At 51.0% G+C, this 26894-nt stretch overlaps 1 protein-coding gene across 3 annotated transcripts in view; it reads right to left on the reverse strand.

The window, feature by feature from the left end:
• Window positions 1–26894, reverse strand: part of ZC3H7B (zinc finger CCCH-type containing 7B) — a 64292-nt gene that overhangs the window by 35977 nt on the left and 1421 nt on the right. For 2 of the 3 annotated variants that reach the window (XM_021921598.2, XM_003905600.5), the window contains exons 2-5: window positions 6322–6380; window positions 2050–2083; window positions 1729–1926; window positions 579–737 (exon numbers count right to left, since the gene is read on the reverse strand). In XM_021921598.2, coding sequence (XP_021777290.1) covers window positions 579–737; window positions 1729–1926; window positions 2050–2083; window positions 6322–6380 — 450 coding nt within the window. The remainder of the gene's footprint in view (window positions 1–578; window positions 738–1728; window positions 1927–2049; window positions 2084–6321; window positions 6381–26894) is intronic. The other variant, XM_021921599.2, reaches the window with a different exon arrangement.

The raw sequence follows: 26894 nt of genomic DNA on the forward strand, positions 1-26894 counted from the left end.
TTTTTTTTTTTTTTTTTTTTTTGAGATGGAGTCTCACTCTGTCGCCCGAGCTGAAGTGCAGTGGCACAATCTCAGCTCACTGCAATCTCCGCCTCCTAGGTTCAAGCAATTCTCCTGCCTCAGCCTCCCGAGTAGCTGGGATTACAGGCGCATGCCACCATGCCCGGCTAAATTTTGTATTTTTAGTAGAGATGGGGTTTTGCCATGTTGGCTAGGCTGGTCTCGAACTCCTGACCTCAGGTGATTCACCTGCCTCAGCCTTCCAAAGTGCTGAGACTACAGGCGTGAGCCACTGTGTCTGGCCCCATCTTTAAAATGAGGATAATCACAGTATCTGCCTCTTAGGGTTATTGCCAGGATTAGGTGAGTTAATACACACAATGTATCCTAGCAGTGCCTGGCACCCACTCAGCGCTCAGAGAATGGGAGCTAGAGTTAACGTCAGGATCTTCAAGTCCGTATCACAGAGGAGGAAGCTGAGACACAGAAGGATGTGGTGGCTGGGCCCGAGTGAGGGCCAGAAGGTTAGAATTCTGGCCTCTGAGCAGGCACCGGCGTAGCTGCAGAGCCACACTCACGTGGGGCAGGGCGAGGGAACACCGGCTGCTGCACTCGTAGGCTTCCTTGTGGCGTCCCAGTTCATTGAGAGCGCGTGCCTTGCGGAACAATGCCCGGATACTCTCGCTGTCCAGGCCTAGTGCCTTCTCGCTGTCCTCTAGCGCCTTCTCATACAGGCCCTGCCGGAGAGGAGCAGGTGGTCACTGGTCAACACCTATTACTCTCCCTCCCCCAGGCCTCCTGCCCCTGCCTAGGAATGAACACCAGCTTCTCTTCTTGGCAGAGATAGAGGAGCTGAAGTCTTGGGTCAGGGACAGGGCTCGAGGCTCCAGGAGAGAAGGAAGCACTCTGGTGTCCAGCCTCTGATCAAGGGTGTCTGTGTGTCTAGCTGATGGGGCTGCAGTGGGCTTGGGTGGGACACCGCAGGGAAGGGCCTGAAGATCTACAACCACCAGCCCGGTCATTCAAACAAGTCTATATCCATCTCTGCCTTTGGTTCAGAACATGATGGGCTGAGAGTAACAATGGCATCTCTAAGAGGCAGTAAGACCATGAAGGCAGCTCTGTGCGCAGAGTGTGTACAAGGGTTAACCCTGAGGCAACCAGGAGCCATTTATCCAGAAGAGTCTGCTGGATGGCAGAGGTGTCACGGGGTCCTCTAGAGAGCCTGCAGCAGAGCCTCCCACAGGATCTCATGAACCTGAGTCAGTGGGTGCACAGGACAAGGAAGAGGAGGAGGCTGCAGCTCTAAGGAGGAGAGGAGGGGGAGGAGGAAGGCACTGAAGTCTGTAAAGAAACAGTGACGAGGCTGAGGCTATGGAAAGAACAGTGGGGCCGGGAAGGAGGAGCAGGAGAAGTCAAACTCCCACCAAGGCCCAGGGTCACCCCAAGATTCTAACTTACTTCATCTGGGGTAGGGCTAGGGCATCAGTATCATTTAAAAAAAAAAACTTTTTATTATGCATCGTACTTTTAAAAGCTCTCCAGCTGAGCATGTTGTACAGTTGAGATTGAGAGCCACCAGGACAATGAGATTCTGAACGTAGGCTGGGAGGAGGCTGGCCCTGGTCTACAGGCTCACTGGGGTATGGGCCTGGCTCCACTGGGCATCCAGAGGGACGTGGTGATCAGGACAGCGGAGGAGGAAAGAAAGGAGGGTGCCAGGCTCACCATGGTGAAGTAGCAGGCGGCCCTATTGACATGCAGCTTGCACAGCAGCTCCCGGGGCAGGGCCACCTGGTCAGAGGCAGCGTAGTCGGCCACGTTCAGCCCTTCCATGTACTGCACCAGAGCCTGCTTATAGTCCTTCTCCCGGAACAGATCATTGCCCTCAGCAAACAGATTCTGCACCAGCTTGAGCAGAAAGGCCTGTTGGGGGCAAGGTGTGTAGGGGGCTCATGACCTCTGGCCCCAGCTCGGGCACCCGGCCCAAGCCTCTCCCCTGCACATCTCCACCCTTCCCCTTTGCTCAGCCTGACAGCTGACACTCACCTCATACTCTTCTTGCTTTAGGGGTAGTGTCGACCTAGTAGGAAAAGAGAACATGAGGTCTCAGTGACCCCAGCGGTCCCAGCTTCACGGAGGTCCAGAGTTACTCCTCTAACTCAGACCTCAGCCATCACCTTGTGGACTAGGGTGAACAGACAGCAGTTTTCTTCCCCTAAATCATTACCATGCAGGACTTCCAGTTCTGATGAAAGGACCTGCATGTTTCTTGGGGCCAGACAGCCAGGTTTTCCAAGGTACAGGTGCTGAGAAAGAGCAGACTGACCCCAGTCCCACCTCCAGCCTGGCCCGAGCTCCAGCCCCACTTCCAGCCACAGCCCCAGCTCCAGCCCCAACCCAGCCAGCCCCAGCCCCAAGCCAGTCCTAGCTCAGCCCAGTTCCAGCTCTACCTCTGGCCCTCGACCCAGCCCCAGCCCCTGCTGCTGAAAAAACCAGCCCTCTCCTAAAGGCAAGCAGGCATTGCAAGCCCTTTCTCAGTTACATGAGGGGAAGGAGGGAGGAGCCACACTGGGCCTAGGAGGCCCCCAGGACTGGAAAAGGACAAGAAGAGGAAAATCAGACTCGGGCCAAGGCAGAGCAGGGGAAGGCTCCAGCTGCAGCTCAAGGGCAGGAGGAGAGGATGGTGCAGGGGCTGCTGTAGCAGGAGTGGCAGGGACAGAAGCGGGCAGGAAAAGGCAGGAAGCATGAGCGTCGTCAGGGAATTAACACCTAGCATAGGCCTTGGGAAGGACCACACCCCATCAAACCCAAGAGCACAGGCCCACAGACACTCAGTCCCCTACCCTGTCCACTCCCACGTAACACACGCCCCCGCCAATGCCAGGTCTTCACTGAGCCTGTGAGCCCCTCATGCTGGACTCAACAAATCATTCTAGGTGGGGTCTGGGCACCTGCTCCCTCCTATGGCTAATACGCCCTCAGTATGAAAGAGGGCATCAGCCGAGGAGAACTGAGGTTCATCTCTCCGATGGGCTTGACGGCCAGGCTGGAAGGGAAGCTGGGCTTTGTCTCCCAGCCCCTCATTCCACAGAGGGAAAAACAGACACTTAGAGTGGCGCAGGGACTTGCCCAAGGCTGCTCGGCAGGAAGGCATTGGAGGCAGGGCTGGGGGGATCTTTCCGTTGCCTGGAAATGCCGCCAGCACCTGGGCAGGAAAGAGCGGCCTAGGCCAGCGCGTGAAAGGTGGGCAGAGGCGCAACGCTGGGAAGGCTGTGTGTGCACGTATGTGTGGAGTGTTCCCAGTTGTGACATCGGGGCTCACCAGCCCACCTCTCACTTGCCTCCCCACTGTCTGGGCCGCAGCCCTGCCATCCCTTCCCATACTGCTGCAGTGTCTGTCCCCTCTGCTGCCCCACCAAGGACCCCGTCACTACCCTCTTGGCCTCCTGCCTCCAGCCTCCCCTCTTCCAGCGTCCTAAGACATCTTTTTTTTTTTTTTTTTTTGAGACAGAGTCTCGCTCTGTCGCCCAGGCTGGAGTGCAGTGGCGCGATCTCGGCTCACTGCAACCTCGGCCTCCCAGGTTCATGCCATTCTCCTGCCTCAGCCTCCTGAGTAGCTGGGACTACAGGCGCCCGCCACCACGCCCGGGTAATTCTTTGTATTTTTAGTAGAGACGGGGTTTCACTGTGTTAGCCAGGATAGTTTCAATCTCCTGACCTCATGATCCACCTGCCTTGGCCTCCCAAAGTGCTGGGATTACAGGCATGGGCCACCGTACCCGGCCGTAGACATCTTAAGGTCCTCCGCAAGCTGGGGCCAACCCACCTGTCTCCATTCACTTAGGGCTCTCAGGGCGTGCTAAGCACATGAGGCACACATGCAGCAACACAGCGTAGGAAGAGTGGGGCAAAAATAGCAGGACTGATATGAAAAGCAGTGAGCCCCACTGTGCTTCCTGCAAAGCCTTAGGAGGCCAACAGACGGCTTCAGGGAGGCTGCCTTGTAACTGGGCCTTCCTAGAACTCCCCTTTGGAAAGGAGAAGGAGGGGACAAGAGTGAACATTTACCCCAAGCACCACCTGGCCCCTTAACCCTCCCAATGACCCCGTCGGTGAAATGGGAGAACCAGGCTGGGGATCCAGCTCCACAGATATCAATGACTGAGGCTGGGGACACAGAACTCTTCTGATGGAAGACAGCAGTGGCCGGAATCACCTTGTTCACCAGACTGGCCTCTGAATAAATTGGAGCACTTCCCCAAAATCAAACCGTCACTCCCAAAAACGGGAGAGGACCTGCCACCCATGAAGAGAGATGAGCTAGCAGCCCCTCTGATGACCAAGTCTGAGGAGGGTTTGCAAACTCCCAGGCATGGCAGCAAGGTGGGGTTGGCCAACGGCCCAGGGAGTGGCTGCTGAACTTGGGGCCATGCTCTAGGTGCTCCCAAAACTCCTAATCAAATCAGCCCAGTGCAGCACACCCTCCAGAAGCAGCCAGGAAAAGTGACTGTGTTGTGCACTGAGGAAGGAGGATGTGTTGTGTCAATATGAACACTCACTCTGGGAGAGCAGCATGGACACCGAGGTTGTGTGAAAAGGGGCCCAGTTTGCGGTGACATGGGTGAGAAAAGGCAAGGGAGTACGCTGGGCACAGCGAGACACGCCTGCAATCCCAGCCACATGGGAGGCTGGGGTAGAAAAACTGCTTGAGCCCAGGAGATTGAGACCCACCTGGGCCACACAGGGAGACCCCATCACAAAGAAAAGAAAAGGCAAGGAGTGTTTTAGTGGTCTGTGTGAGAGAACAAAAGTGGGGAGTATATAACGGAACATGGAGGCAAACTCCAGTTTTATAGGGAGCTCTATTTAAGAAAAAGAACACAAAATGATGAACACAGGATTGCAAGGGTGCATGCCTTCCAGGGCCTCAGAAGGGGCTCGTGCAAGTGAGAGGCCACGATGCCTACAATTCATTAGCATTGTGATAATTATGCCTCTGGGGATCTACTTGAAAGCAATAAGAGAAAAAGGTTACTCAAAATATTTTGTGTGTAAAAAAAAGAGAAACAAAACAAAAACAAATGTCGGGCCAGGTGCGATGGCTCACACCTATAATCCCAGCACTTTGGGAGGCTGAGGAGGGCAGATCACGAGGTCAGGAGTTCAAGACCATCCTGGCCAACATGGTGAAACCCCATCTCTACTAAAAATACAAAAATTAGCTGGGTGCAGTGGCGCGCGTCTGTTATCCCAGCTACTCGGGAGGCTGAGGCAGGTTGCTTAACCTCTGTTAGCCTCAACGTTCTCATCTGCAAAATGGAAATAAGGCTACCTACTTCACGGGTTGTTGTGAAGACTAAGAAGATGATGGATTGGCCAGGCACGGTGGCTCACGTCTATAATCCCAGCACTTTGGGAGGCTGAGGTAGGAGGATCACTTGAGCCCAGGAGTTTGAGACCAGCCTGGGCAACATACCAAGGCCCCATCTCTACAAAAAACTAAAAAGATTGGCCTCGTGCAGTGGCTCATGCCTGTAATCCCAGCACTTTGGGAGGCCGAGGTGGGCAGGTTACCTGAGGCCAGGAGTTCAAGGCAGCCTGACCAATATGTCGAAACCCCATCTCTACTAAAAATACAAAAATTAGCTGGGCGTGGTGGCACACACCTGTAATCCCAACTACTCAAGAGGCTGAGGCAGGAGAATCGCTTGAACCCGGGAGGTTGCAGTAAGCTGAGATCATGTCACTGCACTCCAGCCTGGGCAACAGGGCAAGGCTCTGTCTCAAACAAACAAACAAACAAAATTAGCTGGGTACGGTGGTGTGCACCTACGGTCCCAGCTACATGGGAGGCGGAGGCAGGAGGATTACTTGAGCCCAGGAGGTCAGGAGCACCACTCACTCCAGCTGGGGCAACAAGGAGAGACTCTGTCTCAAAGAAGACACAGATGTGAAGGTCCCAGCGTAGACACTGAGATTGTAAGTGCTCCATAAACAGGGACTATTGATTGATCAGAAAACTCGTGCAGTCATGCAAGAGAATTAACAGGGAGTGCAAATGTGAAGGGTGAGGGTAGAATTATCTACTGGACAAGATCGAAGGGTGACCTGGGCCAGGGAGCATGTGTGCATGTGGAGTTCATGCCCAGCCACACCAGCCTCTTCCTGGCTCCTCCCACCTGCCCACACCCTAGCACACACAGGAGCCTTGGCAGTAAAGGCTCAGCAGCGAGAAAAGGGAGCGCTGCGAGAGTGTGGCTCTCAGAGAACCCACCCCTGCCCACCCAGCCATCCAGCCCTGGCCACATGCAGGCTTACTGAATGAACTGCAGCCCCTTCTCGATGTCCGCCTTCCGTTTCTGCCTCTCCATCAGTCTCTGGGGGAGAGAGCACAGTCCATCAGTCAGCAAAGCCGGGTTGCCGTCGGCCACCCCCACTTTGTGGGCCCTGTGATTGGGTGCTCTCACTCCCACTCTCATTCCCTTCCCCACGTCGGGAGGGGCGTCCCTGAGGGCGATGACCACCCTCAGGGCGGTGTCTTCCCCACCCACGGCCCCCTGGACTCCTAGACTGTGCTGCCCTCAAGGGACAAGGGGCATAGAGGCCACCTGCCCTTAGGCTTGAGCTACAATACCTTACGGACACCCTCAAGTTCAAGGGAAAACTTTTTTTTTTTTTTTTGAGAAAGAGTCTCCCTCTGTTACCCAGGCTGGAGTACAATAGCACCATCTTGGCTCACTGCAACCTCCGTTTCCTGGGTTCAAGTGATCCTCTTGCCTCAGCCTCCCAAGTAGCTGGGATTACAGGAGCCCACCACCATGCCCAGCTAATTTTTGTATTTTTAGTAGAGACAAGGTTTCGCCATGTTGGCCAGGCTGGTCTCGAACTCCTGACCTCAGGTCATTCATCTGCCTCGGCTTCTCAAAGTGCAGGGATGACAGGCATGAGAAACCGCGCCCGGCCCCCTTTTTTTTCTTTTTTCTTTTTTTTTGAGATGGAGTCTCACTCTATCGCCCTGACTGGAGTGCAGTGGCACAGTCTCAGCTCACTGCAACCTTCATCTCCTGGGTTTAAGCGATTCTCCTGCCTCAGCCTCTGGAGTAGCTGGGAATACAGGTGTGCACTACCATGCACCGGGCTAATTTTTGTATTTTCAGTAGAGACAGGGTTTCACTATGTTGCCCAGGCTGGTTTCAAACTCGTGACCTCACATGATCCGCCTGCTTTGGCCTCCCAGAGTGCTAGGATTACAGGTGTGAGCCACTGTGCCCAGCTGACAAAGGCTTTCTTTTAGAACATATGTTCTAGTGGAGAGGCACATGACAATAAATATATCACATAGTACAGGAAGGATACACGCAATTAAGAAAAAATAATAAGATAGAGTGACAGGGTGCTATAATTCTGAGTAGTCTGAAAGGCCACTTTGATTTTTTTTTAGCCAGAGACTCACTCTGCTGCCCAGGCTGGAGTGCAGTGGCATGATCTCAGCCCACTCCAACTTCCACCTCCCGGGTTCAAGCGATTCTTGTACTTCAGTCTCCCAAGTAGCTGGGACTACAAGCACTTGCCACCATGCCCGGCTACATCTTGTTTTTTTTTTTTTCTGAGAGGGAGTTCCGCTATGTTGCCCAGGCTGGAGAGCAGTGGTGCAATCTTGGCTCACTGCAACCTCCACCTCCCGGGTTCAAGCAATTCTCCTGCCTCAGCCTCCCTGGTAGCTGGGAATACAGGCGCGTGCCACCATGCCCTGCTAATTTTTTGTATTTTTAGTAGAGACAGGGTTTCACCATGTTAACCAGGATGGTCTCGATTTCCTGACCTTGTTATCTGCCCGCCTCGGCCTCCCAAAGTGCTGGGATTACAGGCGTGAGTCACCATGCCCGGCCTATTTTTTTGTATTTTTAGCAGAGACAGGGTTTCACCACGTTGGCCAGGCTAGTCTCAAACGCCTGACCTCAAGTGATCCACCCATCTCAGCCTCCCAAAGTGCTGGAACTACAGGCATCAGCCACTGCGCCTGGCTCACTTTGACATTTGAATGGAGATCTACGCGTATGATGTGAGGGAGCCAGCCCTGTGGATACCTGGTGGGAAAGGGCTCCGGGCAGAGGGAACAGTGACTGCAAAGGTCCTGAGGGAGGCACCTTGTTGGTGTATCTGAGAACGTGCAAGGAGGCTGGTAAGGATGGAGCAGAGTGGGCAGTGCGGAGGGTGGTGAATAAGAAGGTCAGAGAGATTAGCAGGGAAGACCACATGTACAGGTATTTTCATTTTCTTTTTTGAGACAGTTTCACTCTATTGCCCAGAATGGCATGATCACTGCAACCTCATATTCCTGGGCTCAAGGGATCCTCCCACTTCAGCCTCCCAAGTAGCTGAGATTACAGGTGTGCGCCACCATGCCTCGCTAACCTTTAAAATTTTTTGTAGAGACAAGGTCTTGCTATGCTGCCCAGGCTGGTCTTTTTTTTTTTTTTTGAGACGGAGTCTCGCTCTGTCACCCAGGTTGGAGTGCAGTGGCGCGATCTTGGCTCACTGCACGCTCTGCCTCCTGGGTTCACTCCATTCTCCTGCCTCAACCTCCCGAGTAGCTGCGACTACAGGCACCCGCCACCATGCCCGCCTAAGTTTTTGTACTTTTAGTAGAGATGGGGTTTCATCATGTTAGCCAGGATGGTCTCAATCTCCTGACCTTGTGATCTGCCCACCTCGGCTTCCCAAAGTGCTGGGATTACAGGTGTGAGCCATCGCACCCGGCCTCCCAGGCTGGTCTTAAACTCCTGGTCTCAAGTGATCCTCCCACCTCAGCCTCCTAAAGTGATGGGATGATAGGCATGAGCCACGCACAGCACCCAGCCCACAGAGGTTTTGTAGAGGGGGCAGACTGTGGATTCCACTCCAACGTAGAGGAGTCACAGGAGCTTTTGAACAAAAGGGCCATTCTATCTCTAGCTTTGCTCTACAAGAAAATGAGTTGCCACTAAATAACTGAGATTTATTTAAATCTCACAACATCCCCATCAGGTAGAAAAATAGTACTCTAAGAGGCTAGGAAAGTTATTCAAAGCCATGCAGTCAGCCTGGATCCTGGGTTCAATGACACTGTGGAGATAGGCATCAGGCAGCCTCATTAACAATGCATCAGGAGACCAAAGGCCCCATCCCTCCAGGCACCTAACACCCCACACCCTTCCCTCCTCTGGGAACAAAATTTCTTTGTTTCGAGATAGGGTCTCGCTCTGTTGCCCAGGATGGAGTGCAGTGATCTTGGCCCACTGCAGCCTCCATCTCCCGGGCTCAACTGATCTTCCCCCCTCAGCCTCCTGAGTAGCTGGGACCACCACACATGGCTAATTTTTGTATTTTTATTTTTTTAGAGATGGGGTTTTGCCATGTTGCCCAGGCTGGTCTCGAACTCCTGGGCTCAAGAAATCCTCCCACCTGAGTCTCCCAAAGTACTGGGAATATAGGCCTGAGCCACTGCGCCCAGCCAGAAAATTCTTACAGGGAGGGTGTTATGGCCTGGATGTTTGTGCCCCCTCTCCCATTCATATGTTGAAGCCCTAAACCCTATATTTGGAGACAGGGCCCATACAGAGCTAATTAAGGTTAAATCAAGTTATGATTCAGTATTTTGTTGGATGAATTCTCTCTCTGCACCACGTGGCCGCTGCCCAGGGATGGGGGAGGGATGGTATTGGCAATTCAAGACTGGCTTTCTGGCCAGGCACGGTGGCTCATGCCTGTAATCTCAGCACTTTGGGAGGCCGAAGTGGGTGGATCACCTGAGGTCAGGAGTTCAAGACCAGCCTGGCCAACATGGTGAAACCCCATCTCTACCAAAAATATAAAAATTAGCTGGGGGCCAGGCGCAGTGGCTCACGTCTGTAATCTCAGCACTTTGGGAGGCCGAGGCAGGCAGATCACGAGGTCACGAGTTCAAGACCAGCCTGGCCAACATGGTGAAACCCTGTCTCTACTAAGAATACAACAATTAAGTTAGCTGGGCGTGGTGGCACATGCCTATAATCCCAGCTACTCAGGAGGCTGAGACAGGAAAATCTCTTGAATCCGGGAGGCAGAGGTTTTAGGGAGCCAACACTGTGCCACTGTACCCCAGCCTGGGTGACACAGCAAGACTCTTCTGGAAAAAGAAAAGAAAAAAATTAGCTGGGCATGGTGGCACACGCCTGTAATCCCAGCTACTTGGGAGGCTGAGGCAGGAGAATCACTTGAACCTGGGAGGCAGAGGATGCAGTGAGCCAAGATTGCGCCATTGCACTACAGCCTGGTTGACAGAGCAACTACCTGAGTCCAGGAAGTTAAGGCTGCAGTGAACCTTGATCATGCCACTGCACTCCAGCCTGGGCAACAGAGTGAGACCCTGCCTCAAAAAAAAAAAAAAAGGCCAGGCGTGATGGCTCATGGCTGTAATTCCAGCACTTTAGGAGGCCAAGGCATGTGGATCACCTGAGGTCAGGAGTTTGAGACCAGCCTGGTGAAACCCCATCTCTACCAAAAATACAAAAATTAGCTGGGTGTGATGGCATGCACCTGTAATCTCAGCTTCTCGGGAGGGTGATGCTGGAAAATTGCTTGAGCCTGGGAGGTGGAGGTTGCAGTGAGCCGAGATCATGCCACTGCACTCCGGCCTGGGCGACAGAACCAGACCCTGTTAAAAAACAAAACAAAACAAAACAGAAAAAACGGCTGGACGCGGTGGCTCATGCCTATAATCCCAGCACTTTGGGAGGCCGAGGTGGGTGGGTAACCTGAGGTCTAAGTTCGAGACCAGCCTGACCAACATGGAGAAACCCCGACTCTACTAAAAATACAAAATTAGCTGGGCATGGTGGCGCATCCCTGTAATCCCAGCTACTCAGGAGGCTGAGGCAGGAGACTTGCTTGAATCCAGGAGGTAGAGGTTGTGGTGAGCCAAGATGGCACCACTGCACTCCAGCCTGGGCGACAAGAGGCAAGGGCTAAACTCCGTCTCAAAAACCACAACAACAACAACAACAACAAACTATTTGGATAGAATGGATGTATTTCCGATGTGATAAGATCGTGAATTTGGGGGGATGAAGGGTAGAATGTTACAGACTGAATGTCTGTGTCCTCCCCAAATTCATATGCTGAAGCTCTAATCCCAAATGTGACTATATTTGAAGATAGGGCCTATACGGAAGTACCTGTAATTAAGGTTAAATGAGGGCATAAGGGTAGGGCCCTGATCCAACAGGATTACTGTCCTTATAAGAGGCACCAGAGAGCTGCTCTTTCTCTGTCTCCTCCCTTGCACGCACCAAAGAAAGGCCATGTGAGGACACAGTGAGGTCTGTAAGCCAGGAAGAGAGCCCTCCCCAGAAACCAAACAGGCTGGCACACTGACTAGGACTCCCAGTCTCCAAAACTGTAAAGAAATAAATTTCTGTTGTTCAGGCCACTCAGTCTATGGTATTTTGATATAGCAACCTATGCAGTCTAATACAGTGGTTAAAAGGTCATTTATTCTCAAAGAGGGAGGTATGGCTGGGCTTAGTGGCTCATACCTGTAATTGGGAGGCTGAGGTGGGAGAATTGCTTGAGCCCAGGAGTTTGAAACCAGCACAGGCAACATAGCAAGACTCCATCCCTACAAAAAACAAAAACAAACAAAAAAAACCTACAAATTAGCTGGATATAGTGGTACACGCCTGTATTCCCCTCTACTCAGGCAGCTGTGCCGGAAGGATTGCTTGTGCCCAGGACGTCAAGGATGCACTGAGCCGAGATCGTGCCACTTGCACCCTAGCACTCTAGTACGTGCGTGTGGAAGGTGTCCCTAGTTGTGACATCGGGGCTCACCAGCCCATCTCTCACTTGCCTCCCCACTGTCTGGCCAGCCTGGGTAACCAAGCGAGACCCTGTCTCAAAGAACAAAAAAAAAAAAACAAAAAGAAAGGGAGGTGACCATCTTGAAAGCGTGTGTCAGGCATGACTCAGAGAAGGCACCTGGTAGAGGAGCAAGAAGCATGTAGGCCAAACAAACCTCCAGGATCAGATTATTTTTATTTTTATTTTATTTTACTTTTTATTTTTGGAGACAGGGTCTTGCCTGTATTTTTAAGTAATAATAATGATTGGCCGGGCGTGTTGACTCACCCCTGTAATCCCAGCACTTTGGGAGGCCAAGGCGGGCAGACCACAAGGTCAGGAGTTTGAGACCAGCCTAGCCAATATGGTGAAACCCTTCTCTACTAAAAATACAAAAATTAGCCAGGCATGGTGGTGGAGGCCTATAGTCCCAGCTACTCGGGAGGCTGAGGCAGAAGAATCACTTGAACCCAGGAGGCAGCGGTTGCAGTGAGCCGAGATTGTGCCACTGCACTCCAGCCTGGGTGACAAAGCAAGACTCCATCTCAAAAAATAAAATAAAATAAAAATAATAATGATTATGGGCTGCACGTGGTGACTCACGCCTGTAATCCCAGCACTTTGGGAGGCGAAGTGGGAACATCACTTGATCCCAGGAGTTCAAGACCAGCCTGGGCAACACAGTGAGACCCCCTGTCTCAAAAATAAAAAATAGGCCAGGCATGGTGGCTCATGCCTGTAATCCCAGCACTTTGGGAGGCTGAAGCGGGAGGATCACTTGAGGTCAGGAGTTCGAGACTAGCCTGGCCATCATGGCGAAATCCTCTCTCTACTAAAAATACAAAAAGTAGCCAGGCTTGGTGGCACTCGCCTATAGTCCCAGCTACTCGGAGGCTGAGGCAGAAGAATTGCTTGAACCCGGGAGGCGGAGGTTGCTGTGAGCTGAGATCGGGCCACTGCACTCCAGCCTGGGCGACAGAGCAAGACTCTGTCTCAAAAAATCAATAAATAAAATAAAATAAAAATAAAAATACAAAATACAAAAGGAGAAAGAACATAAAAAGGAAATTCACAGGAAAATCAATCATTAAGATACTCAAACTCACTGATTAAAAAAAGATGCCGGTCGGGCGCGGTAGCTGACACCTGTAATCCTAGCACTTTGGGAGGCGGAGGCGGGCAGATCTCCTGAGGTCAGGAGTTCAACACCAGCCTGGCCAACACGGTGAAAACCCCGTCTCTACAAAAATACAAACAAAAAAAAATAATTAGCCGGGCATGATGGCGGGTGCCTATAGTCCCAGCTACTTGGGAGGCTGAGGCAGGAGAATCGCTGGAACCCGAAAGACAGAAGGAAGTTGCTATGAGCCGAAATGGCACCCCTGCACTCTAGCCTGAGCGACAGAGAGAAACTGTCTCAAAAACAAAATCAAAAACACAAAAAAACCACAAGATGCCCATTTTCACCCATGAGACTAAGGTGAAAAGCAAGCCTGGTTGACGAGGGTGGAGAAACTGACACTCCCAAACCCTGTGCATACACTGACAGTGTAAACTGGAATCATCTTTGAGAAGCAATATAGCAACATGTACCAAAAAGAGCAACGCAGGCCCTGCTGGCTGCACCCAGCCGCCAGTTTCCCCCGCCTCCTTCAAGGTTGTCCCTTTCCCAAGCACTCAGGTGAACCTTCACCGGGCTAAGCCAATCAGAATGGTCTTTTTCCCTTGCCAGTGATTGGCTTCGGTAAGGGCATGTGACATCATCCTGGCCAATGAGAAAGGAGGGAAAGTCAGCCCAGGGGCTTCTGGTACAGGATTTATTCACGCTGAAACTGGAACACAAGGAAGAATTCCTTTTCCTGCCGCTCTATGCCCAGGTGTAACAAGATGAACACATGGGATAACAGAGCAGAAAGACAGACTAAAGGTATTTAATGACACCTGACCCAGTCCAGGCACAGTGGCTCACGCCTGTAATCCCGGCACTTTGGGAGGCCGAGGCCGGGGGATTGCTGGAGCCCGGGAGTTCGAGACCAGCCTGGGCAATGTGGCGAAACTCCGTCTCTACAAAAAAATACAGCAAATGAGCCGGGCATGGTGGTGCATGCCTGTAGACTCAGCTACTTGGAAGGCTGAGATTGAAGGACCACCTTGCCCATGAGGTCGAGGTTGCAATGAGCTGAGATCATGGACACTGCATCCCAGCCTGCCTAGGCAAGAGAGTGAGACCCTGTCTCAAAAAAAAAAAAAAAAAAAAAGGCCAGGCTCAATGGCTCACGCCTATAATCCCAGCACTTTGGGAGGCCGAGGCGGGCGGATCACAAGGTCAGGAGATCAAGACCATCCTGGCTAACACGGTGAAACCCAGTTTCTTCTAAAAATACAAAAAAATTAGCAGGGTATGGTGGCGGGCGCCTGTAGTCCCAGGTACTCGGGGAGCTGAGGCAGGAGAATGGCGTGAGCCCAGGAGGCGGAGCTTGCAGTGAGCCGAGATGGCACCACTGCACTCCAGCCTGGGCGACAGAGCAAGACTCCGTCTCAAAAAAAGAAAAAAAAAGAAGTCTGACTCAAAACATTACCTGCTTCCGGAACTGCCCCACCTGGTTTTTTATGTGAGAAAACAAACTCCCATGTTGAGCTAGGAATTCTGTTGCTTGCAGCCAAAAATCTTCCAAATGCTAAAATGTCCTTTCACTTTGACCCAGAAATTTCACTTCCAAGAATTTAATCTATGAAAATCCCTGCACATGTACTCAATTATATTTGCATAGAGATGTAGTATGTACTCAATTATATTTGCATAGGGATGTAGTATGATTATAATTGTTTTGTTTTTGAGACAGGGTCTCTGTCACCCAAGCTGGAGGTCACTTCAACCTTGACCTCCCAGGCTTAAGCGATCCTCCCACCTCAGCCCCCCAAGTAGCTGGGACCACAGGCACGCACCACCACCCCTGGCTAATTTTTTTTGTATTTTTTGTAGAGACAGTGTTTCACTACATTGCTCAGGCTAGTCTTGAACTCCTGGCCTCAAGGAATCTACCCACCTCAGCCTCCCAGAGTGCTGGGATTACAGGCGTGAGCCACCATGACCAGCCAGGGATGTATTATTATTATTTATTATCATTATTTTAGAGGCAGGGTCTCACTGTATCACCCAGGCTGGAGTGCAGTGGCTCCATCATGGCTCACTTCAGCCTTGACCTCCTCAGCTAAAGTAATCCTCCCACCTCAGCTTCCCCAAGTAGCTGGGACTACAGGTGTAGGACGTATTATTATTATTATTATTATTACTACTTTAAGAGAGTCTCACTCCATTGCCCAGGCTGTAGTGCAGTGGCACAATCTCAACTCATTGCAGCCTCAGCCTCCCGAAAAGCTAGGACTACAGGCATGTGCCACCATGCCCAGCTAATTTTTTGTAGAGACAGGGTTTCACCATGTTGTCCAGCCTGGTCTTGAACACCTGGACTCAGGCGATCTGCCCGCCTCAGCCTCTCAAAGTGCTGGGATTACAGGCATGAGCCACCACGCCCAGCTAGGATTTTTTTTTTTTTTTTTTTTTTTTTTTGAGACGGAGTCTCGCTCTGTCACCCAGACTGGAGTGCAGTGGCGCCATCTTGGTTCACTGCAAGCTCCGCCTCCCGGGTTCACGCCATTCTCCTGCCTCAGCCTCCCGAGGATGTATTATTTTTAAGAGTAAGTGAAAAACTAGAAGAAACCTTAATGTCTACCACTAAAGGATTAACTTAATTAATTAAATTATACTATATCCATAGCATGGAATACAATGCAGCTATTGAATCTCTATGTATTGTCATGGAGATGCCTCCGTGCATGGTTGAGGAACAAAAAAAGAAGCAGATTTCTCTGTTAGGGGCTCTTCTCACTCTGCCCAGGTCTCAAGACCAACATTCCCAAGCTTCCATTTAAGGGACAGTGCTCCTGCTCTCTTCACTACCCGCTCCCTAGATGAGCTCTTGCATTTCATGATAACATGAGTCATGTTAATGACTCACCTATCTCTTCTTCCTGCCAGGCCCACCCCCCTCCCAGTATTTCAGCCTCAGATCTCTTTTTTTTTTTTTTTTTTTTTTGAGACAGGTCTCAGCTCTGTCGCCCAGGCTGGAGTGCAGTGAAACCGTCTCAGTTCACTGCAAGCTCCGCCTCCCGGGCTAACGCCATTCTCACCTCCAGCCTCGAGCAGCTGGGGACTACAGAGCCGCCACCGGGCCCGGCAACTTTTTCTGTATTTTTAGTGAGGATGGGGTTTCACCGTTTTAACCAGGATGGTCTCCATCCTGCAGCGTGTGATGCAGCGCAGGCTCCCAAAGTGCTGGGATTACAGGCTTGAGCCACTGCGCCCGGCCAGATCTCTTATCTTCTGGGTAGTGGTACCTGGAAGTCCAATATCCAGGCTGCCTATGACTTCCATGCCTTTCTTAATCCTGCGCCCTCTACCTGGAATGCCTCTGCCACACACACCTTCCCAACTCCTACTCTTCCTTTAAGACCAACTTAGATGCCTCTGTGTTCAAAGTCCTCTTTGGTGCCATCTCAGCTGGATTGGGTGTTTCTCCTACTGAACACATTCCAAACTGAACTCAGCGTCTTCTCCCCTAATCCTACTCCTCTTCCATTATTCCCTGACTCTATTCACAGCTCTGAGCATCATCCTGTTCTCAGCCAACCCCCAGTTTCTTCCACCTTTACCTCATAAATATTTCCCCACCTTGCAGTCCCTCATATCCTCTCCACAAGCATGGCTATCTCTCAGGTCTTCAACATCTCTTGCCAAGTTTCCAATAGGCCCCCTCCAATATGCTCCCATTTAGTGGTCAGGGATATCTGTGTAATGCATACGCCAACGTCACTTCCCTGCTCAAAACCCAAGCGCACGCATGCACACATACACACGAATGAATGCAGGCTAAAAAAAAAAAAAAAACGGTGAGGCCGGGCACGGTGACTCATGTTTGTAATCCCAGCATTTTGGGAGGCCGAGGGGGGCGGGTCACTTGAGGTCGGGAGATCGAGACCACGGTGAAACCCCGTCTCTACTAAAAATAGAAAAAATTAGCCGGGCGTGGTGGTGGGCGCCTGTAGTCCCAGCTGCTCGGGAGGCTGAGGCAGGAGAATGGCGTGAACCCGGGAGGCGGAGCTTGCAGTGAGCCGAGATCGCGCCACTGCACTCCAGCCTGGGCGACAGAGCGAGACTCCATCTCAAAAAAAATAAAAATAAAAAAATAAGGTAGTTCTGGGCCTGGCGCAGTGGCTCACGCCTGTAATCCCAGCGCTTTGGGAGGCCAAGGCAGGCGGATCATGAGGTCAGGAGATCGAGACCATCCTGGCCAACATGGTGAAACCCTGTCTCCACTAAAAATACAAAAATTAGCTGGGTGTGGGGGTGCATCCCTGTAATCCCAGCTACTCAGAAGGCTGAGGCAGGAGAATCACTTGAACCAGGGAGTCGGAGGTTGCAGTGAGCCGAGATTGCGCCACTGCACTCCAGCCTGGCAACAGAGTGAGACTCCGTCTCAGGAAAAAAAACAAGAGAGAAAAGAAATTAGGGGAGTTCCATTAGACTGCTAGATTTGGTGTTTTAATTGATACTATAATCCAGGAGAACTGCTTTCCTTTGTAAACCTGTGTATTTCACTTTATACTTTTTCTTTTTTTTTTTTTTTGAGACAGAGTCTCACTCTGTCACCCAGGCTGGAGTGCAGTGGCGCGATCTCAGCTCACTGCAACCTCTGCCTCCCAGGTTCAAGCAATTCTCCTGCCTCAGCGTCCCAAGTAGCTGGGATTACAGGAACCCGCCACCACGACCAGTGAATTTTTTATTTTTAGTAGAGATGGGGTTTCACTATGTTGGCCAGGCTGATCTCGAACTCCTGACCTCAAGTGATCCGCCCGCCTCGGCTTCCCAAAGTGCTGGGATTACAGATGTGAGCCACCACGCCTGGCCTATACTTTTGTTTTTGTTTTGCTCTGCCACCTAGGCTGTAGTGCAGTGGCGGGATCTCAGCTCACTGCAGCCTCCGCCTCCTGGGCTCCAGCGATCATTTCACCTTCGGCATTCTGAGTCGCTGGAACCGCAGGCACGCTGCACCATGCCTGGCTAATTTTTTGTACGTTTTGTAGAGACAGGGTTTTGCCATGTTGCCTAGGCTGGCACTTTATACATTTAAAAACACAACAGGTCTGAAAAGATTTAGAAACCCTATTCTAACGAATCATATTATTTATCCACCCAGTCATATCAAAGGTAGGTGCTTGTTACCCCACTTTTCACAGAAAAGTGAAGCGTGGTGGGGATCTGTGACTTGCCCAAGGCCACATTGTTGCTGAGGAAGAAAGCTGGAGCTACTGGCAGGGCTCCCGGCTCCAGGAATGAATGTGAAATGGCAACCTGCAGCTTGTGTTCTTGTCAACTGGCTCACCTTGAACAGAAACCAAAGTTCAGGAAACTTCCCCAGACCTTCCCAACTCCCTGGTCCCTGCCCCACAAACTAAACTAAGAGTCAGTAGCAAAGCACACTCCTGTTTCCGATGGCAGCATTCTGGTTACAAAGGGCTTCTACTTTCATAATCTTGTCTTACCCTGCCAACAACTTGGGGCCAAACTGCACAGGAATGGTTCAAACCCACATCCCTGTCCCCAGGGGGCCTGGGCTCCAGCTGCTTCTTTTTTTTCTTTTTTTTTTTTTGAGACAGAGTCTTGCTCTGACGCCCAGGCTAGAGTGAAGTGGCTCGATCTCGGCTCAGTGCAACCTCCCCCTCCAAGGTTCAAGCGATTCTCCTGTCTCAGCCTCCAAATAGCTAGGACTACAGGCATGCGCCACCATGCTAAGCTAATTTTTTTTGTATTTTTAGTAGAGACGGGTTTCACCATGTTGGCAAGGCTGGTCTTGAACTCCTGACTTCAAGTGATCCGCACACCTCGGCCTTCCAAATTGCTGAGATTACAGGCGTGAGCGATCGCATCCAGCCTTGCTCCAGCTTCTTCATCAAGACCCACCAGATGTGGTGCTTAAAGTGAGATGCTTAAAATATACCAACTCCTTGGCCGGGCGCAATGGCCCATGCCTGTAATCCTAGCACTTTGGGAAGTCGAGGCGGGCGAATCACAAGGTCAGAAGATTGAGACTATCCCGGCTAACACAGTGAAACCCTGTCTCTACTAAAAATACAAAAAAAAATTTAGCCAGGTGTGGTGGCAGGCACCTGTAGTCCCAGCTACTCAGGAGGCTGAGGCAGGAGAATGGCATGAACCCGGGAGGCACAGGCTGCGGTGAACTGAGATCGCGCCACCTCCTGCACTCCAGACTGGGTGACAGAGCGAGACTCCAAAAAAAACAAAAAAAACAAAACTCCCTTTTTAAAACAGTAACAGAAGGTCATTGTAAAAGCTTTGGAAATTATAGGCAAGTATTAAAAAAATAAGCCAGAGTCACCCAGAGGCCCATAGCTCAGAGTGACTGTCTAACACTGCGGCGTACCCTGTTCCTCTTGAGCAGTTAGTTAGTCACTGCTCCTGCTCCCAGGGAACTTGAAAATCCTTGTGGCATCAAGATAGTTTCCAGCGCTGCTCTGCTTGCTTTGGTGCCTGGTGCTGACAGGGAGGCAGGCTGGGCCATGCAATCCACCAGCCCTGGGTTCAAAGCCCAGCACTGTTCCACGCTGGCTTTCAGGGCACCTCCCTGAGCCTCAGTTTTGTCATTTGGGAGACAGGGATGATGATACACACCTGACAAGACAATTTTGCAGATCCACCTGGTGTGCTTCCCCCAGAAGGGGTCAGAAATTCATATTTCTGCTGAACTGGGTGCTGTAGAGAGCACTCACAACAGACATAATTATCCTGTAAGTTTTCAGTCAGTCCATGTTGATTTCTTTGCAGTTTCCCTGCCCAGTCGTGGGCTGTTTGGCAAGGGCTATTCTGTGGCCAACCTGCTACTATTATTCATTTATTCAACAAATAACCATGAAGCACTTTTAGTGCAAAGGGGATCTACCAGGTGCTAGGGGAACATGGTTAATAAAGTCCTTTCCCTGGTGGAGCTTGTCATCCATGGGCAGGAAGACAAATAAACCAGCATGAAATGCACACGACAAGTAAAAATAGAGATCAGAGTCACAAGGAAGCTGAAGCAGGAAGCGTGGCATGGAGTGATGGAAAGCACACTAGGGGCGGGCACGGTGGTTCACGCCTGTAATCCCAGCACTTTGGGAGGCCGAGGTGGGCGGATCACTTGAGGCCAGGAGTTCAAGACCAGCCTGGTCAACATGGTGAAACCCCATCTCTACTAAAAATACAAAAATTAGGCCGGGTGTGGTGGTGGGCACCTCTAATCCCAGCTACTCAGGAGGCTAAGGCAGGAGAATCACTAGAACCCAGGAGGTCAAGGTTGCAGTGAGCCGAGATCACACCACTGTACTCCAGCCAGATTGTCTCAAAACAAGAAAAAAAGAAAGAAAGCAGACTGGGAGTTTAGGGAAGACCGTTAGGGGGAAGCTAGCATTTAAGAGAGACAGGGAGCCAGTCATGGAAGATAGGAGGTGGGGTAAGAGGGCACCTACCTAGCAGGGGACAGGGCACAGGCAATGGCCCCGAGGTGGGAACAAGCTGATAATGTTCCAGGAAAACTCAGAAGGCCAGCGTGGCTGCAGCGCCCGAGTGAGGGCAAGCCACGTGGGAGGCAAAGTGCAAGGGGCAGACAAGGCTGGTCCCAGAGCCACTCACAGGCCATGCCGGAAGCCAGGGCTGTGTTTTGCATGTGTCAGGAAACTGCAGGAGACTTTTCAGCAGAAGAGTGACAGGGGCTTATTTATTTTGCAAGAAGATCCTTTGGCTACTGCAGGGAGGATACTGGGAGATTGGTTAGGAGGCTACTGCAGTAGTCCAGGCCTGGATCAAGGCAGACAGTGAAGAAGATTCAGGAATATTCTGAAGGCTATTAAATGATCACAACTGCAACCACTGCCACAGATTTGACTGGATCAGTACGGCCATTTCACAGAAAAGGAGACAGAAGCCAAGAATGACAAAATAATCGTGCCTCCATCATATAGCCAGCATGAACAGGAGTTGGGAATGAAATTCAGGACTTTGGGCTCCCTGCCCTGCATTCCTCAGCCTGTGGAGGGAGAGGGATGACACAGGGATGCTCCAGGGAGCAAGGGCGTAGCTGAACCAGGGCGACCTCTGAAAACCCCAGGAGGGCCAGAGCCCCCACCTTCCCTGCAGCCCTCACAGGAAGTGCTCAAGGAATGATCATCAGCCGACCCCAGCACTTCAGTAACACAAACCAATCAGAAGACACGGTTCTTGGTCTCAGGGAATCTAATACCCTGTTCCCCTCCCAAACCACAGTGTGGACTGGGTAGGAAGAGCAGTGGTGGGGTGATGCCTCAGTCTTTTTCTTCTGAAAAACAGGGACACCTCTTACCTTACCTCGAAAGACTGTCATGACAATTAATGAGAGACTGTGGACACAGCAGGACACAAATGGTGGTGGTAGTTAGGATTTCCAGACTGGTAAGAAAAGAGCTTCGAGGAAACGGGAAGTAACTTGAAGGCTGTCTCATGCATGGCAGCTAAGACCTCGGATGCCAGTGGCTTCATGTGACTCCCTTCTCTACCTCAGCTGTGTGATCTCGGAAGTGTTACTTAGTCTTTCTGAGCCTCAGGCTCCTCATCTACAAGATGGGGCTGCCAATGATTGCTCCGGCCTTGAAGAGCTGTTAAGTGGATTCAATAAGAGAATGCATAGGAAATGTCAAGCACGATGCTGGTATACAGTGGTGTTAACTATATGGGGGCTGCTGGTATATGGGTGTTATATGCTGCTATATGGGTGATCGTATCCCCACGATCACCACCAAGCTCGTGTCTCAGCCTCTGATGCTGAGGAGCTGTGATGCTGCAGAACTGAAGTTACCAGATGTTTCTTTTTTCTTTTTTTTTTTTTTTTTTGAGATGGAGTCTCGCTCTGTGGCCCAGGCTGGAGTGCAGTGGCCGGATTTCAGCTCACTGCAAGCTCCGCCTCCCGGGTTTACGCCATTCTCCTGCCTCAGCCTCCCGAGTAGCTGGGACTACAGGCGCCCGCCACCGAGCCCGGCTAGTTTTTTTTTTCATATTTTTAGTAGAGACGGGTTTTCACCGTGTTAGGATGGTCTCGATCTCCTGACCTCGTGATCCGCCCGTCTCGGCCTCCCAAAGTGCTGGGATTACAGGCTTGAGCCACCGCGCCCGGCCTTTACCAGATGTTTCTTAAGGGAACAAGGGTTCTGAATGTCCCTCCCTCTGGGCCTCCATAGCCTGGTGGGGAGACAGCACCAACACAACCGACCGGGCACCAACACAACCAACACGCCTGCAAAGAAACAGTCTCCCTGGGGGGAATGAATTCGGTGGGAAGGAGTCTGTAGCTGGTGCTGACAGACGAAGGAAAACGAGCTTGTTTTCCAGGGGCCGTGAAATGTGATGAAAGGAGCTGACTTCAGGCCCAGCGTGGTGGCTTATGCCTATAATCCCAGCACTTGGGAGGCCGAGGCGGGTGGATCACGAGGTCAGGAGTTCGAGGCCAGTCTGACCAACATGGTGAAACACCATCTCTACTAAAAATACAAAAAAAAAAAAAAAAAAAAATTAGCTGGGTGTGGTGGCATGTGCCTGTAATCCTAGCTACTTGGGAGGCTGAAACAGGAGAACAGCTTGAACCCGGGAGGCAGAGGTTGCAGTGAGCCAAGATCACACCACTGCACTCCAGCCTGGGTGACAGAGGGAGACTCTGTCTCAAAAAAAAAGAAAGGAGCTGACTTCTGTGCAGGCTCCTGGGAGCTGACGCACAGCCATCATCAGCCCAGGCTGAGCCTCCAGCTTGGGGCTGCAGCACCTCCACACCTGCTGTCTGAATAACATTGGGTCTCCCCTGAGGCTCCTTCCCAGGCCCACACCAGGCCAGCTCTAGAGCCAGACATCCTGGGTTGGCTCTGCAGCTCTGCCCCTTCCGCACTTCATGGAATCTCTCTATGCCACAGTTTCTTCACCTGTAAAATGGGGATAATTATAGTGCCTCCCTATAGGGCTGTTGAAAGAATTAAGTAAAGGCTGGGCGTGGGGGCTCATGCCTGTAAACCCAGCACTTTGGGAGGCCGAGGAGGATCGATCACTTGAGATCAGGAGTTCAAGACCAGCCTGGCCAACATGGCGAAACCCCGTCTCTACTGAAAATACAAAAATTAGTTGGGCATGGTGGCGGACACCTGTAATCCCAGCTACTCGGGAGGCTGAGGCAGGAGGATCACTTGAACCCAGGAGGCAGAGGCTGCAGTGAGCCAAGATTGCGCCATTGTACTCCAGCCTGGACCACAAGAGCAAAGCTCCGTCTCAAAAAAAAAAAAAAAAAATTAAATAAGCTAATTTAGGAAAAAGGACTTGCAACAGGGCCTAGAGAATTGCTGGTCCAGTGATTGCTAAATTAATACAAATTTTTAAACACTTCTAGCTCCCTTCATCTGAGTTTCTTATCCTAATCCCCAGGCATGGGTTATCATTAAATATCATCAGATCTCAGGGCTCCTTTTTAGAAGGGGAAACTGAGGCCCAGAGAATCAAAAGGATCATGATGGCAGAGCCTGACTTGAACTCAAAGTCATATATCTGCCCACTAGACTGTGGCTGTACCAGGTGACCTGTTCTTCTTTATACATCCCTGCCTTTGTCCATCTCAATGCCTCTGCTTAGAACACCCTTTCTCTGGCTTTTCAACCTATCTTTCAGATGTTCAAATGGCACTTCTAGGAAGACCTTCCACTCCTGGGCAAAATAAACCTTCCTCCTCTACGCTGGGGCATAATTCAATTTGACAACACAATGGCTGAGTGTGTCATCCTGGCATTGCCTCTGGGGCTGGAGGCACAGAGGGTGAATCAGACCCACTTCCTGTCCTTGGGAAGCTCAGATTAATGGTCCATATCTATCTCATCCCAAGCTCCAAGCTCCTCCAGGGTGCTGAGCCAGCACCTAGCAGGCACTAAGGAACCAAACTTGCTCAAATCCCCACGCTCAGGGACCGGTCCTCCTTCCACTGCCCTTCTGCTTTCTGCAGTTAGAAACCTATTGAGAGTGCTTTCACTGGGCCAGCCCCGCGGGGCCCTGGGACACAGAGCCAGTTTAGGAGAACTCCTTGGTCTTGGGGAGCCTGCTGACAGTGCTACCCTAGTTGCATTTGCTAATTCAGACCATCTGGTCTCTGTTTTTGTTTTTTGAGACGGAGTTTCACTCTGTCACCCAAGCTGGAGTGCAGTGGCATGATCTTGTCTCATTGCAACCTCCACCCCCCAGGTTCAAGAGATTCTCCTGCCTCAGCCTCCCAAGTAGCTGGGATTATAGGCACCCAACACCATGCCCAGTTAATTTTTTTTTTTTTTTTTTTTTTTGAGACATAATCTCACTCTGTCACGAGGCTGGAGTGCAGTGGTGCAATGTTGGCTCACTGCAACCTCTGCCTCCCGGGTTCAAGCGATTCTCCTGCCTCAGCCTCCCAAGTAGCTGGGATTATAGGTATGCACCGCCACACCTAGCTAATTTTTGTACTTTTAGTAGAGGCGGGGTTTCACCATGTTGGCCAGGATGGTCTCAATCTCTTGACCTCGTGATCCGCCCACCTCGGCCTCCCAAAGTGCTGGGATTACAGGCATGAGCCACTGCAGCTGGCCAATTTTTGTGTTTTTAGTGGAGACTGGGTTTCGCCATGTTGCCAGGGCTGGTCTTGAACTCATGACCTCAAGTGATCAGCTTGCCTCGGCTTCCCAAAGTGCTGGGATTACAGGCCAGTCCCTGTTGTTGCTTACGTATCTGAGAGGAAGGTGGTGCAGAGGTCAGGAGCACACTCAAGAGTCAAGAAGGCCTGGATTCAAATCCTGCAGATTGACCTTGGGCTGGGCACACAAATTCTGTGTTTCTCAATTTCTTCATCTGTGAAATGGAGATTACAGTGCCTACCCCTCATGGAGCTACTATAACAATTACAGAGAATGTAAGTCAACCTTCCAGCACAGAAGCAATTGTGGCTAACCCACCCTGGCAAGCCTCCCCATTCTTTCAAGTTCAAATTCTACTTCCTAGAAGAAGACTTCTCTAACTTTTTCAGGTAACCTTGAGCTCTCTTCTCTCCACTCCCACTGCATTGACACCATAATTCTTGTGTTCTCATTGATTCACTGGAGTGAAGTTTCTCTTTCCAGCCAGATAATAAATGACAAAGTCAGTTGCAAACCTGCCCCACAGCATCTCACAAGGGGCACTTGAAAAGTAACTTGCAGGCCGGGCGCGGTGGCTCAAGCCTGTAATCCCAGCACTTTGGGAGGCCGAGACGGGCGGATCACGAGGTCAGGAGATCAAGACCATCCTGGCTAACACGGTGAAACCCTGTCTCTACTAAAAATTACAAAAAACTTGCAGATGGGCATAAGGTGGCTCACGCCTGTAATCCCGGCACTTTGGGAGGCCGAGGTGGGCAGATACGTTGAGCCCAGGAGTTCACTTGAATCCAGATATGTTGAGCCCAGGAATCACTTGAACCCAGGAGGCAGAGGTTGCAGTGAGCTAAGATCCTGCCACTGCACTCCAGCCTGGGTAACAGAGTGAGACTCTGTCAAAAAAAAAAAAAAAAAAAAGAAAGAAACAAAGAAAGTAACTTGTAGCAGCCAGGTTTGGTGGCTCATGCCTGTAACCCTATCCCTTTGGGAGGCCAAGGCAGGAGGATTGCCTGAGCCGAGCCAGCAGACTGAGTTACAATTGTGCTACTGTACTCCAGCCTGGGTGACAGAGTGAGACCTTGTCTCAAAATAAAAAATGAAAAGAAGGCCAGGCAGGGTGGCTCACGCCTGTAATCCCAGCACTTTGGGAGGCCGAGATAAGAGAATGGTGTGAACCCAGGAGGTGCAGCTTGCAGTGAGCCAAGATCTCACCACTGCACTCCAGCCTGGGCAACAGAGCGAGACTCCGTCTCAAAAAAATAAAAGAAAATAAAAAATAAAAAGAAAAGTAACTTGCTAAGGTGGCCCAGGACTCTGGGAAAGGGTGACGATTCGGAGCCAGAAAACTGGGTGGGAATCCTACCTCTGCTATCTGACTTTCCGGCAAGACTCACAATTCGGCCTAAGGTCTCTCATCTGGAAAATGTCTACCTGACACAGTTGCTATGGAGGACAGATGAGCCAACACATGTGAAAGCCCTTTTGTTATAAACTAAAAAGTGATATTTAAGGGATTATTATTTTCAGATTGAGGGATTATTTTCAAGATTCTCTATCCATGTCTCAACCGACGTCTCAGCTTTCCTACTAAGACTGGAGACATCAGCGCATCCCACCAAGCTTCTTAGCCCCGCAGTAATCTACCAAAACCTCCATTCCTGTCTAACCTATACAAAAGCCAGCAGCTAAGAACACACAGCACCTACGGAACAGAAACTTTATCCCAGCTCAGGGACAACAAAGTCTCTCTCCCATCATCCCTCCTGGACAGGCTCTTTCTTCCCACCTTAAGTCTCCCCACTTCTCAAACATGCTCCATCCGAGTGTTGACCAGGTGTCATTTCCACCTTGCAGTCCAACTTCTGTGGGAGGTGAACATGCTTGGAAAGAAGACCACCACGGAGGGGATGGCTGTACGTGTGTGGGGGAAGTATTGGTAGTAGAACTAAAGATTCCATCCGCCAGCATTTTGTGTCCAACACAGTTGCTATATGTACTATAATTATCTCATTTGTGTGAAAATTCAAGGATCTGCATGCTGCTATTTTCATCAGGCTGAACTGCAGATGCTGAAGAATATGGCAAGAAGTTGGGGTTCAAAGTCTGATGCCAAAGCTAGCAACCCGAGAAATAAAACCGCTGACCACCAGCTCCCCACTCACGCCCAGTCCCCTTTCGAGTCCCCAGACTCCCCATGCAGGGCCCTAGCCCCCTAGTCTTCCCCCTCAATTCCCTGTTGGCAACACGGCCATCGGGTTCTATCA

The sequence above is a fragment of the Papio anubis genome, chromosome 16, assembly GCF_008728515.1.
Source record: "Papio anubis isolate 15944 chromosome 16, Panubis1.0, whole genome shotgun sequence".
NCBI classification, from domain to species: domain Eukaryota; kingdom Metazoa; phylum Chordata; class Mammalia; order Primates; family Cercopithecidae; genus Papio; species Papio anubis.